Here is a 14,666-nt window from a genome sequence, read left to right as displayed (position 1 = left end):
GGAAAAAAAAAACAAAAAACTATCATCAAGCCTAGACTCATACCACGTTGTTTCACTCTCGAGCTGCACAGATTGAAACAAGAAAACAGTCTTTCCCTGCAGTCACCATTCCAGCGGTGGTTGCCATAGCTGCACCAGATGACTGCAAGTCAGTCACACACATTCACGCACGTCCGTACCCCGTTGATCGTTGCCATAGCTGCGCTGGTTAGAAAAATAAAAAAATAAAAAAATAAAAAGTAAAGAAATTAAGACCTCCCATTTTTTTTTCACAGGTGTGAGGTAGATGAGGGGGGGCTTCAGGTAACCTTGATTGAGGGGAGACATGAGGGTCAGAGGTTAGCGGTGAAAGGGTTCACCTCCATGGACTATTTTCAGGATTTCCTCCACCTTTGGGTCCGGGAGCCGCGGTGTGAGTGGGGCTCCTCGGGCGACGAGGAGGAGCCCTCCAGGGGAGACGAGCCGGAGCGCTCCTCCTCCTCCGGGAGGCAGAGGTAGGGCCCGGTCCCTGGGCTGGAGGCCGAGGTAGACGCATGTTGGTCCTGAGAGCCTGTGGCGGGCGACAGCGCCTTGTGGGGACACTGGGCCACCATGTGCGTGATGCTCTGGCAGTAGTGGCATTTCTTTGGCTGGGGGGGCAGGCCACACTCCTTGGCATGGTGATCCAGACCTCCACAGTTATAACAGCTGCAGAGGAAGGAGAGAACACGCAGGGTGAGTAAAAACACACGAGACCCTCATCACGCTATTCCCAAACAAAAGACAGATTTTCTAGTTTGAAATCTGAAAATAGTTTGAAGGCAAAATGAAACTTATTTGGAGCAACATCAGGATTCACATTTTACCCTCGTGAAGCATCGGCACTAGCGCTGGAAAACCTGCTCCGACTGAAACTGACCACTAGATGGGGGTATGACATTGGGTATTGCTGTGGACCAGGCAGGACTTGAGTGGCACCCTGTGACATGCCAAACTGTTCTGTGTTATTAACTGTGACAAGAAGCACAAGACCGCTGAAAGAGCAACAATGGAAAAGCACAACGGCGAAGGTGACCAAGACTTCAGCCGTTCTGATGTTTTGGCACTACATCAAATCGGTTTTCTTTGCAATTTGTCACATGCTCTTTTTTTAAAGGCTGGATGCCCTAAACAAGCCATCGTTAAGAGTTTTTTTTCTTTTTATTGCTGTTGTTCTGGGACACAAAGCTTAATCCCTCGTAGGCAGCAAAGCCTAAAACAGCTGATGCATTGACTTTTTTTAATTGGAATTTCTCCCGAAGCAGCGTTACACATCGCTGTGTTTCATGTTCGTTTTAATTGAAGTATATGGCCACGTAATGTTGTCTTTATGTAGAAGCTAAAAGCAGCAGGAGCAGAATTATCATAAATCATCAGCGGCCGATTCCCAAAACAGGGATTGACGGAGCAAACTGGGCTGCAAATTGCTCCCAGTAAATAAGGAACCAGATCATGACAGGTTTTTCTGTGGAAATGTTTTTCTCTCTTCAGTGCTTCACTTGTATTTTCTCCATTTACATCCAATAAAAACACCAACCTGAGGGTCTGAGTTAAACAAATGAATTTAACGAGGCTATTTTTCATGCTTCTTATGACCCACAAATATATTTTAGCTGCGTTTTGTAGAGAAAAAATAAAGAATGTAATTAAGAATTATAAAAACGCTGGTTCTAGGGCTACTTTAGTTTTGAAGAAAATCTGAAATAATTAAGAAATGTAATTATAAAAGACTCTAAAGCAGCTTTCAGGAGATTGTTCTCCCATTTCAGCAGTTAGGATTCAATTCACTGTGCTGTTTTAAAAGAAAAAACTGAACAAACTTTAGTATTTATGCGCTAAATAAATGTCAAATCTTGTCGTAGCAATAAAAAGCAAATTATTTCGATAAAAATTAAGGTTTCTAGAAGTTTTTAAAAGCAAGTAGTGATTCAGAACTTCTAAATGAAATTAAAAAAAGAGATGCCCGTGGCTCAAAATACGACGTTCCACCGTTTCATTTGATTCAAAGGCTTGAAATAAAATAAACTCCTGCATGTTCAGGAAACAATTCAGGCTCAGAAATGCAACGGAAATAATCGAAGCAACAAGATAAAGAATGATCAATATGTACGCGTCACACACTCTCGCTCTTCAGTCACTTGTCAGCTTTTTTCACTCCAAACATTTTAAAATTAATTATTTTATTCTGTAAAAAAATAAAAAAATACAGATTTTTAAATATAGAAATTAATGATCACATAACTAACTGATGACCTGTGATAACTGATATATGAAGAAACTAGAAACCACCCTGATGAAGACGACAGACTTTAGTTAGAGAGTTTAGCAGACTGGTTTATTTAATTAATAAACACAGACATCACTTCAGGTGTCGCTTCAGATCAGGTGAGAAGCGTTTTTATTGGGAATTAGTATTTTTTTTTTCCAACAAAACCCACAAGTGCTTCATAAACCAAGAAGATCCTGTAACCTGTGGTGGACGTACCTGCTCTTCTGCTCATTATGTTTCCCAAAATACCCTCTCCTCATAATTACTGTCCTCTGATGTTATTTCCAGAACCACTGAAGTGTTTATACAGTTCTTAACGCTCATCCAAGCAGCACCAGTGCAAAGAACGGACTGGATGTTAGCATGGCGGAGTAACCAGCAGAGGTCAGAGCAGCACAGCAGCTGCTCGCACTGAGCGCGCTCACAAAGACGGATGACATCACAGACATCTACCTGCCATCTCTGAATCCAATACCGCCTTGCCACCACCTTAGCAGAAGGTAGACACTTGACCTAACACTGGATCAATTATCCCAAATAACCTGAATTATTCAGCTGTGTAAAACAATCAGGGAGCTTCTCTGGCAGATACGGTTTCTTCCTTTTCTCTTCACACTTTGAAAAACTGGATAACACGGCGGTGCTCCACTGATGCAGCTGTGATGCGGCAACATAAAGAGAGCTGGACTTGATGTAAATGCAGCCTTGAGATCATGTGATCGCCTTCCTATAGACGCTGTTTACTCGCCTCTACCTGGCAGCGTTTTTCCTGCATACGTTCTCTTTCTGCACGAAGACGAGCATCGCAGTCTGCTTAAACCTCCAGCCGTTTTCAAGGAGCTCCAGACGGCTCCCTGTGACAGATTTTTAGCAAAAGCACCCTTCAGGATTTCACTGAGGACAAAACAATTGATTGAGCTACTGCCGCATTGAGATGCATATAAGTCCAATCTACCCCTGTGCTAATACCGCCTCTAATGTAAAAGCTGGCAAATTGATTTAAAATAGCGGCAATGGCAGGCAAAGTGCCCTATTCAATTCCTTATTATGGCGCACAATAACCATAGCAACAGCCATGTACTCGGGCAGATTGAATAGATTTAATCTATAATCTTAGCCCACTCAGAAATAGCTGGCTGCGGTGAGATGTACATATAAGGCACGTTCCTTTTACTATAGCTCGGTCCTGCTTTGTGAACTACGAGCTCACATACATTCAGGTTTTGTTCAATGAGATGCATTCACATGTGCTCGTTACATCCACATAGAACCAAATCATGCACATGTTGTTTTTTTTCTTTGCATTTTTCAGGTTATACTCACCGGTCTCCCTTTGGTTTGCGTTTCTGGAGTGGGACCTTCCCTTTGGGTCTCCTCTCACTGCCTGCACAGGGTCCCCCACCAGGTCCGGTCACCCGCAGGGACTCCAGGCCCTTAGAGGACTTCTTGTAGGTGAACTCCACCTGCTCACCCTCCTTTAAGCTGCGGAAACCCTCCATCACCAGTTTGCTCTGTTGGGAGAGAAAAAGCAATTATCCGTTTGAAAGCAGCAGATGCTTATAGCTCGATGCAATACACGAGGGTCTGGATTTAAGTCAGGTACCGCCCGCTGTGTTAGGAGATAAAAGTATGATATAAGTTGGTGCTCGTGGTAATAATAATTGCCCTAATTTTAATATCAAAGTTACACTCGTTCCCTTGGGGCTGATAGATTATATTATATGACAATAACTCTGTGAGGGTTCATGTGTGTGATTTGTACGATTCTCTTAAGAGCACAATTCAGTGTAACGCAGCCGTAGGAAAATTTATATCGCAGTCATTTAAATTATCGTAGACAACCAGGTCCTTGAATAATGTTGAATAATTTGGCAGCCCATTAAAGGCAATTCACACATCTCACATATGTCATTTTTAAAGGCTTTAAATCCATCCTGATGCGTTTCGCCATAGCTGCTTCTGCTGGGTGTTTTTTAACAGCGAATGACAAAAGACAATTGCACTTTAATGGTCTTCATTATGCAAATGAAAGGTAAAGAGAGCCGCTGTCTTGAGCAGAAAGACTAATTTTTCAATTTAAAAAAAAAAAAGAAGAAGAGACTCGTCCGTTTCACTTTCTATCGGCGCAGCAGCTCAAAGCTCAGCCGAGGAAGTCCGCACCTATCAGGGTGAGTCTAACACGTAAATATTGAACAGTTTCCAGAGATATTAGCAGAGCTGTGAACAAACAAACAGCTCTTCCCGTATCCAGATAACCGTCACAGAAGAACCAACACTTATTAACACCGACCAAGTTTGCTGCTGCTCCTGCTGCATGCGGCGACATCCAGCAGCACCGCAATGAAAGACAAAGACATCACTGCCAACGCTGTGGATTGACTGTACGTGGTTTGCAACCAACTGCCATGACAGTTTGCGCACAGGGAGGACTTATCTCACACACAGTGTCCTTGGTATGCTCGCTTTATCTACTTTTCGCAGAGACACCACTTCCTATTCCCTCTGCAGGGCAAAAAAAAAAAAGACAAGAGCGCTACACCCATGCAATCATTTTCTCTCAACACATCCACCATCCATCTTATCTACATGATCGGAATTATTGATTTAGTTACTACATAACCACCGGACAATGATTTATGTCTTGTTGATCACACAGAACGTACGGCGCTGTACCCGTGACCTTCATGAATCGCAGCGAGCCCTGCGGATCTCGGCATAGGTAAACACACACCCACACGGGCGTGCAGTGTGCAGAGCAAACCTACTACCTACTATACATCAAGGCCTATAAATAACACACACGGTATCTGTAAAAGCAGCGCCCGCTGTAGAGACAGATGTGTAGGAGACACAGGAAGGGAAAGGAACAAATGATCAGAGGGAATCAAACGTGAAACTGCAGAGGGAAATGTGTACGGCAGCAGTTCTGACTCTGTGTGACGACCGCAGTTACAGGAAGCCGGAGGTGCTCTATAGGTGGCTCGTAGATAGAAATGAATTTGTAAAAGAGTTTTTAAAAAATAAAAATAAATGTGTACAAGAGTGAGGAAAGGCAAAGTGACTGAGCACTCCGTCTGTCCGGTTACCAGTGTGCCATGATGAAAATAAAAGTGGAAGATTGGAATAAAAATGTGGATTAAATCAGTGCAGAAAGTTTTACCAGCAGTTTTTATTTTTACTTCTGGGAAACAACTAGGCTGAGAATATATGAAAAAATCCTTTAAACTAATTTAGTTTATTTTAAAAAAGTGCACTTATAAATTAAAAGTGAAAATGTGTCATCAAAATAATTATCTTTAGATCTTTGGTGCACCGTTTAAAACTCTGACTGATGAGATCAAAACAAATTATTCAGATTCTTTTTTAAATCTTTTAGCTTTTATTCCAACAACATTAAAATCACAGTTTTCAAAACAACACTGGAACAGATGAAGGCTTTCTAAAAGCTCAAAAAGCTTTTCAGTGTAGAATAAAATAGGTTCTCAGTATTAAATTAAATTAATCAGTTATTTTCAATCAGTTTTTTTTCATTTGATTCTGGTTTTAACATATTTAACATTTGATGCAGACAGCTTCTATGAGGAGTTTTTCTTTTTAGTTTTATTCCTTTAACTTTAAAAGTTTTTTTTTTAATTACAAACTTAATGCATGCATTTTTTTATACTTTTAATTTAAAAGAAATGAGCTCATTGCAGTTTATTTCAAACTGCTGCTGCTGGAACTAATACTTCTGGACTTTAAAAATGTGTTTGAAAGGCCGTGAAACACAGAATTCATTAACAGAAATACTAAAATTAATTCAAACTGAAAACCCCTCATACAGACACTGGCATGTAATCGTATAATTTTTCTTTATTTAAAAACTCTGTCAGTATTTTCATATTTCCATTAATTATTTTAAATTGTGACTTAAACTTCAAACTCTCTCGACTGAATCACAACACAAACAGCTACGAAATCAAAACGCGCTCCAGATTTCACGCCACATCGATCGCACTAATTATAAGAAACTAATTGTGCCTTAAATTTAAAAAATACAAATAAACTAAATTCAAAAAATAAACAGATTTTCACTTTAACCTCCACAAAAAAACACAAACAAACACACGACCACCGGGTCTGAATCAAAGTTTTCCACAAAGCTTTTCTTTTCTCCACATTTTCACAATTTATAAGAAAAAGAAAAAAGCAGCAAAGTCACGAACTCAATGGAAATAATTCATTCATTTATTCATCCCTTCATTTGTTATCTCTCCTTTCTGTTTCTCTGCCTGCAGTCACTGAGGGTTACAGCCAAGGCCACTTTGCCTGGAGTCGATTGCTGATGGAGGACTCGTCGGTTTTGGGCGTCGAGATATTGGATTTGGCTTTGAGGAATGGTCGAGGATCAGGGAATGGAAATGAGCGAGAGGGGAGATTCTGCACCAGAGATGTAGGAGAGAGGGAAGGAAAAAGGGGTGAGGTGAGTCCAGAAAAACTCAAACAAAACCAACAAATTCTACGATCCGATAATCATTAACTTATCATCGACCTGAAACTGCTCGGACGCCGAAACCCGCCCCGATAAACGACTAACCAAGAAAACGCCCTGAACCCCGGCCGCTGGAATTAAAGCGCCGGTCGATTTTATAATTACAAACATTAGAGGATTCAAATGACTGAGAGGCATTCGTTCAGCAGGAATCAGCAGCGAGCGGACCAAAAGTTGTGCCCATCCCCCCACCAAACACAATGTATTCTGAATAATGATGAATAACCATCGACTGGTCTCGGCGCCGTGGCACACGAGCCCTTCCTCTTCCTCTCCTGTCTTCAGCGCCGCTTGTCTCTCCAGGTCAAAGTTGAGTGGTTTGTCTCAGCACTCTATCCCCTCTCCTCCAACCCCCTTTAGTTCCCACAATGCACCAGTGAGGAAACCACACAACCCCTTTTTGTTCTGCAGAAACGCAGGAAAACACACACACACACACACACACACACACAGATCACCTCCACATAGGAAGTGGTATCACGCTCGCGTTCACGTCTCAGATGAGTTCTGGAGCACGCTCTTGCAACAGCTCCACAATTACGTAATAAAATGCAGCATGTGGATTTACATATGTGTGCCTCAGAGCTGCTGTGTGTGTGTGTGTGTGTGTGTGTGTGTGTGTGTGCGTGTGTGTGTGAAAAAGAAAAAGAAAGAAAAAAAAATCACAAAATCAGAACCTGTAACCCGAGTCCCCTCCTCTCGAGTGACCTGGCGGGTGTCCTGACCCGTTTCAGTTTACGCAAAGAGGTCAGGAAAGGGCACGGCCGGGGGAGAGGGAATGAGAGAACGCCAAGGAGAACGTGTGAGAGAGAGAGGGAGAGAGAGAGGGAGAACACAGAATGGGGGAGTGGCCTAGCGCAGGGAGGTGGATAAGGGAGAGAATCTGGAGGAAAAAGGAGGAGGGGGGACGTTCATAGAAATGCCTCCAGCGCATTCTGTTCAGCTCCAATGGAGGAGCAACTCCTGATCAGTGGCTGGACTTTTGGGGGGGGAGGCCAGGAACAAAACCCCCATTTGATCAGGAACCCCAAAGGTCAGCAGCAGAAATCCTGGGGTCAGTGGTGTAACCATCCCAGCACCACCCCCTGCCTGCCTGGAAGACCACACCAGCGCCTCGGCTCGGGAGCAGCTACTGTCATCCCAACAGCCCAAGGAAGGAAACCGATCCCGCAAAATGGATACCGACACACTCGCAGAGGGCTTGATTATGCTTACGAGCTTCCTTATACGTAATAAATATCTTTCTGCAGCTCTACATGTGTGTACGTGTGTGTGTGTAGGAAGGAGGCAGCGATCAATACGGACTCTGACATCCTGGATAGAAATAGCCCTCCTTTTCATCAGCCGGCCCTCGTCATCACCAGGCCCAGCAATCAATACAGGAAGCTGTAATGTGAGGGGATGAGCGAGAGAGAGGGAGAGGAGACCCAGCGTCCTCCACCAGCCTCTCGCTCTCTCACCGCGGCGACCACCGGCTACAGAATGGCTAATTATGGGATGCTTTCAATCAGAGGTGGCCCACGCCGGTGCAGAGAGAAGGAAAGGGAGCGAGCAGAGGTGAGGGAGACGGTGGTCACCATGTGGCCCGGTGCCATTAGGTAGCTTTTTATACACAGGAAATGCTAAGTGGACAAAGCTGGGCCACATCAGCTCGGATGGACGTAACCCAACAGGACGTATATAAACCGGAGAAGAAAGGGAAGAGGGAAGGAGCGAGGAGGAGAAAACATGCAGAACCACCAACAGAGCGGCTCTGGTGACGCTGACACCCAGCCCTCCTCAACACGTTGTCATTAGCGGCCCTGACCCCTGAACCTCGCCCAACCCCCCGTCACACACTTAAAAGCCTTCATGTTTCCCCCTGCCTCAAATTAACAACATCCAACACTCCCCGATTATGACTGGGGCAAATATTTGATCTGGGGGAGGAAGCACTAGATCATCTCGCTACGTTTATCAGCACGAGAGGGGAAATGAACCCCGGTGAGGTGACTGGTGATAAAACACAGCTAATAAGTGCTCCAAACACAAACACCACCACACAGCACGTCTCTACCCAGTTTTTAAAAAAACCTTTTTTAGTTAACATTCAACCGTTTATAGAAGCGCCGCCGCCCCCCAGAGACCTGACGGCAATTAATGAATACAACTGAAATAATCTTCCAAAAAGGTTGAACTTATCTCACATCTTCAGCACAAAGCAGCACAACAGACTCCAACAAGAATGTACGGCGTCAAAAAAAATAAGATCTTTAGAAATATCAAGGTGAACTTGCACAATATTATTAAATTCATTATTTGTTTGATTTGGTTGCAGCTACAGTTTGAACTCAACACGGCACCAGCTGATTATGACACCAAGAGATAGAAACCAAAGCAAACGGAGCGATTTCAGGTGTTTGCCACTAATCTGTAGACGTCGCCTTCTTATGCATTTTATTTGAAAGGTGTAACACGCATTCAGATTTATCTCTTCTTTTTTTTTTAGATGAAATCTCACTACACATTACCACATTTTCAAACAGATTTTTGATGCATTTTAGACGCCGTTTAAGACAAATAAACCAACTTTAAAACATCTTCGCACAGCTGCATATCCTTTAAAACAATTACTTCGTCCAGTTTGAAAATTTTTTTATTTGTTGTGCTTCTGAAATGTGAAAATGTTACGCTGCTGTTTTCCCCATATATGACAGTAAATTAAATATATTTAGATTTTACGCTGCTGGACGGATAAAAAGAAAAACAAAACCATCTAAGGATGTGTTCTCGGTTCGTTTCTGCACATTTTAAATGTTTTTATGATGAAACTATTCATGAAGAAAATGATTAACCAAAAATGAAATTTAAAAAATAATCAACCACAAATTGCACATTTTTGTCAAAGTGTGAGATCACATTTAAAAAGCAGATATATTTATTTATATATACATTCATATAATACAACCACCAGGAGAGTTGATGGTAAAGTGAAGGAAAAAAATCTCCTCTCTGTGTTTTTAGATTTATTTTAATTAAATGAATTAAAGATTTGCAAACACGCTGGACCGTCAGCTTCCACCCACACGACCTCCCTTTGTGCTCTGAGTGAATCGTGGGCTTGTGTGGAACCCTGCTCTGCTTTCTCCTCGGCCACCTTTCCAATTACCAATCATCTCCGCTGTATGTGGCGAGCTCCTCAAAAGGAAGTCACATGACTAGTCTTTCTTCTTCTTCTCCTTTTTTTTTTTTTTAGAGAGAGCCGGGTCGGTCGGTCGGTCGGTTGTTCGGTGGGTCGGTCGGTGTGTGTGTGTGTGTGTGTGTGTGTGTGTGGGGGTGTAGTGTGGCTGCAGGAGACACAAAGCCTGATACTGGCTATCTGGAGGCAGAGATGGGTGGGGCCTGCATGCCAAACAGTGACACGGACCAGAGGTTAATCTCACTAGGGGCCCACTTTAACCTCACTACACAAAACACACACTCTCTCGAGCGTGCACACACGCACACTCACAACCTAAAACATCTTACAACGGTTCACATGCAGGCATCAACAAACCGCCGGTTAAGAGCAGAAAGTACGAACCGCACACACACACACACACACACACACTCACGGGGGCTTCATAAATTGAACACACACTCTGGGGGTTTCAGGAGAATAGCAGCAGCAAACTGTTCAACATTTCAAACTGATTACCGACAAAGGGCAAGCAGCCCCCCACCTCAGCACCACACACCCCTTCACCCCACCCAACCCTCCTGCCTTTTTGTCTTTAAAGAAATTCCTCTTTTTAAAGAATGCCCGAGGAGAGAACACCCCCCATGTCCCAGCAGGAACTCACACACACACTCACACACACACTCTCACACACACACACACACAGTGGAAAAAAAAAAAACCCCACTCAGTCCAGGTAGAGAGGAGGTTGACAAACAGAGATAATGAAATAGCAGCAGAGCTATCGCCCAAAGTGAAGATGCTTAATTACGCTCTGGCACTCGTCCCCTCCGACGGGAAGTGATCAGATAGGAGCCCTGATGAAGAGGCCTCCCAGGAAGAGAACTCGTGGTCGGGCGGGGACCCTCACTCACACCACCACCACCTCCTCCTCCTCCTCCTCCTCCTCCCCTCTCTTACCTCCTCCACTCACTCGTCTTTTTCCAACCTCTCACTCATGTTTTCCTCCTCCACTACCACTAGCCCCCTCCCCTCCCCTCCGCTGCACCACCACCACCACCCCTCACCCACACTTATTTTTCCCACATCCCTCCTCTTTCCCTCTCGTAGGGAAACTCCTCCTCTCGCTTCCCCCTTCCTCCTGTCCTCATGCTCCCTCTTCCCCTCCCCATCGTTCCTACCTCAGCCCTATCTCTCTCTCTCTATAGGGTCAGTAATAAATCTGCAGGTTTTTATTTTTTATTATATATACATTCACTAAGAGCTAACCTTTTACCACAAATGCAAAAAAACATAGCGCGACCTCCGTGTCAAGCCAAACCCTCTCTTGTATAATAACAGTCTGTGCTTGTTAGCACGCCGCTGATTTCTAATCGGTAATATCACAAGCTTTAAAAAAAATAAAATAGCAACATATATAACAGGAGCTTCCAGATTTGAATCCACCCAAATGTGCACGTCTCCACCTGGACGTGGCATCAGGACATGTAAAGGGCTTTCAGGCTGCTAGCACACAGACTGACAGGGAGGGAGAATAAGAGGAGGAAAATGAGTGACTGATTTAATGAGAGTGTATGGATGAATGCAGATTCTTGCAAATGAATGGGGTGTTTTGCATTCAATATGACACTCCGCTTATGAATGCATATAGTCTTCTCCTTTGTGCTGAATGACAGTTGGCTTGTTGTAAACATATATAGCCGGAGACGCTGGGAGGGAAACCGTATGTCTGCTGCTTCATTTACCTATAAGGTTTGTAAAATATGTAAAAAATTCAACTATAGCTGCTGCAAAGAGAAGAAAAATCTGAACTGACAGCGACCACGAGCAAACATTTATCTCTACTCCTCTATTATCAGAATACCAATCCGGAGCCTTTCAAGCGTCAAATATCTACGAAACCTTCCTGCAGAATGCGACAATGCTCGTTCCTGTCCTGTAAACCGCTGAGACAGTCAGCGTTTATTTGACTTCTGCTCAGCTCTTAAGGCTGTTTCTCCCCCCTCCACCACCACCACCACCCTCCACCAGACTTCTCTTGGCCTGATCCACTTCCCAACCATCTCTGGCCAGTGGGGAAAAGACAGGAGAATGGAGTTTATGGATAGATGCGGTGCAGTCAATCAATGAGTCACAATGTGAGAGTATCAATCAGAAGCTTGCTAGTGCTGCAGAGGTGCACCACCCCGAGCCTCTGGCCCGGTCCACATCAACAACTGCATCCGCATGGACACACGAAAGGCGAACAAAACCATCAGATGTGTGCCGTTTCATTCACGCCACGACTGTGGAGGTATGTGGAGCAAAGGTCAGCGCATTGCTGAAACATTATTCACGCAAAATATGAATCTTTTATCATCAAGTTTACAGCAGAATTTAAATGAGCTATAAATATATATATTTTATCAGCAGCAGCAGCAGCAGCAGCAGCTAACTAGACTTTAAAATATACTTGTCAGGTTTAATGGAGGATGAACAGCTTCTTCATGTTGAGAACAATTTAGAATTTTTAAATGAACAAAAACAACATTAAAGATCCACTTTTCTCTCCTCAGATCGTCCCACCGCTGCAGGTCAGAGCCTCTCCTTCAACAAACCATTTCCAACATTAATTCAATTTAATTTACACAATTCACACAATTCACAACGTGTGTCGTCTCACAGCACTTTAGCATAGAATAGAATAGAATAGAACAGAATAGAATAGAACTGAATGCTTTTACTGTCATCATACATGAGGTGCAACACAATTAAAAGACAACTCCGGTGGTGCAAACGTATAAAAGTAAAACAACGCAGTAAATCTTGAACACTAGTTTATTTATTGTTGGGATCCAGTTTCCTTGTACTTCTTGTTTTCTGATTTAAAGGTGAACCCAACAATCAAAAGCACCAAATTCCAAAATCTCAACATGTTAAAGGACACAAACACGTAATCCACATAATTTATCCGATAAATAACCAACAGATGCATCTTTTTTCTCCATTCAGAACCACATCCCTGCTAACATCTGACCCCCTGCTACAGCTACTGCCCCTCTGTTTGCCCCTCTACCACCACATCCACAGTGAGGACACCTCCTGTAGAGGTGGTGTCAGATGAAATGGCGAAACACGCCTCTCCTCATCGACTACCTTAAAGTCACTTTATAGGACCGTAAAAAAAAAAGAGAGAGGGGCGATTTAACAGAGAGGGGGAAGCTGGAGAGCAGCGAGGACTCCGGAGCTCTTTGTTTGGTGCAGAATCAGCCGAAAACAAGGCCTCTGAAATGAACTCCATGCTCAATAAATCAACAGTAGCCCACATGCGGTGGAAAACAGGCCACGGCTTCATGTCAGCAGCAGCACAGAGGATGAGCTCCAGTGTGACAGAACAGAAAACACAAAGCTGCTCCACATCACGACCCACGCGTGTGCGAAGGAGTGTTTTTAACTTTTCGGACATGTTGGCTGCTCGTGACGCGGAGCTGCGCTGTCCGTTAGTGTGAAACTAACCGTGTCACGGCCACACCACGGACGGATCTTCCCCTCACAGCGCGGAGGGAAGCGAGGGAGGGGAAACCTGGACGCATGTGGCTCACAGAGGAAACTTAACGTGGTGTGTGTGTGTGTGTGTGTGTGTGTGTGTGTGTGTGTGTGTGTGTGTTTTCTCTCTTTCTTTTCCTTTCAAGCCCCACGGACAGCGTGTGATTCCACAGCAACACGTTGGGTCAATGCAAAACATCCGCATCGTACAGTGGGAGTGAAACACAAACTTAATGTGTCCCCCCCACGTGAAGGGCCGAACACACACACACACACACACACACACACATACACACACACACATCACGAAGCAGATGTTTGGTGTGTGTTTTGTGATTATTTTTGGAGAGAGAAGGGAGGAGGAGGTGGAGGAGGTGCTGGTGGTGGTGGTGGGGTAGTAGGGGGGGGTGCATCAACTTACTTGGTGGACGAAAACATCCAGAGGCGGGTCGACGGGGCTCCCTTCGCTGTTGGTCATTGAGATAAATCCAAAGCCCATCCGGACGTTGAACCACTTGCAGAAGCCCGATCCCGACAGGATCTGAGGTCGAGTCCGGTCCTCCTGCTCGGTGGACTTGGCGGGGTCTTCTCCGCCACCTTTACCCGGCCCTCCTGAGGGTTTGGGAGCGAGGGGGTAGTGGGGGACAAAAAAAAAAACAGAAGCGTGGTAGACAAGAAGAAGAAGAAGTTAGCAGTAATTCAGTTTAGTGTGGCGGCTCACAGCAGCAGCAGCAGCAGCTTTACGCGCAGCAGCTTTATATAAGTTTCGTGGTTCTGTTGCGTAAAAACCAACTAGTGTCCAAGACGCGTGGGGGGAATCCCCTCCACTTGCTCATGGGAAGTTCAGGGCCGGTAGAAATTTCCTACACTACTATTTTTCGACATCATGCTTTAGCTGTGACCCCCCCACTATCTTCCTCTCCCTCCTCCTTTTCTCTCCCAAAAAAAAAAAAAGTTGTTTGCTCCTCCATGACAGATGATTCGTGCACAGGCATGCTCATGTCGCTGGAACTTGTGGAGGATTTTTTTTTTTTCTCGTGTGCATCTGCTGCTGTGGAGTTGCAAAGAAAAAAGAAAGGGGGCAGGTGTACACATGGTTCCTCTCTCCAGCTTTTTTTTTTTTTTTTTAAACGGTGGCCACATAAACGCATTTACGTCCCAACAAT

General features: G+C 44.3%; 1 protein-coding gene across 1 annotated transcript in view; it reads right to left on the bottom strand.

Moving 5' to 3' along the window:
- Positions 1–374: 374 nt before the first annotated feature.
- The window catches only part of lin28b (lin-28 homolog B (C. elegans)), a 14,578-nt gene continuing 286 nt past the window's right edge, over positions 375–14,666 (bottom strand). The window contains exons 2-4 of the mRNA XM_008303462.1: positions 13,922–14,112; positions 3,611–3,798; positions 375–687 (exon numbers count right to left, since the gene is read on the bottom strand). Coding sequence (XP_008301684.1) covers positions 375–687; positions 3,611–3,798; positions 13,922–14,112 — 692 coding nt within the window. The remainder of the gene's footprint in view (positions 688–3,610; positions 3,799–13,921; positions 14,113–14,666) is intronic.

Source organism: Stegastes partitus, unplaced genomic scaffold, assembly GCF_000690725.1.
Source record: "Stegastes partitus isolate 25-593 unplaced genomic scaffold, Stegastes_partitus-1.0.2 Scaffold2010, whole genome shotgun sequence".
In the NCBI taxonomy this organism is placed as follows: domain Eukaryota; kingdom Metazoa; phylum Chordata; class Actinopteri; family Pomacentridae; genus Stegastes; species Stegastes partitus.
Note: the sequence above shows the minus strand (reverse complement) of the source record. Positions and strands in the feature narration are given on the sequence as shown.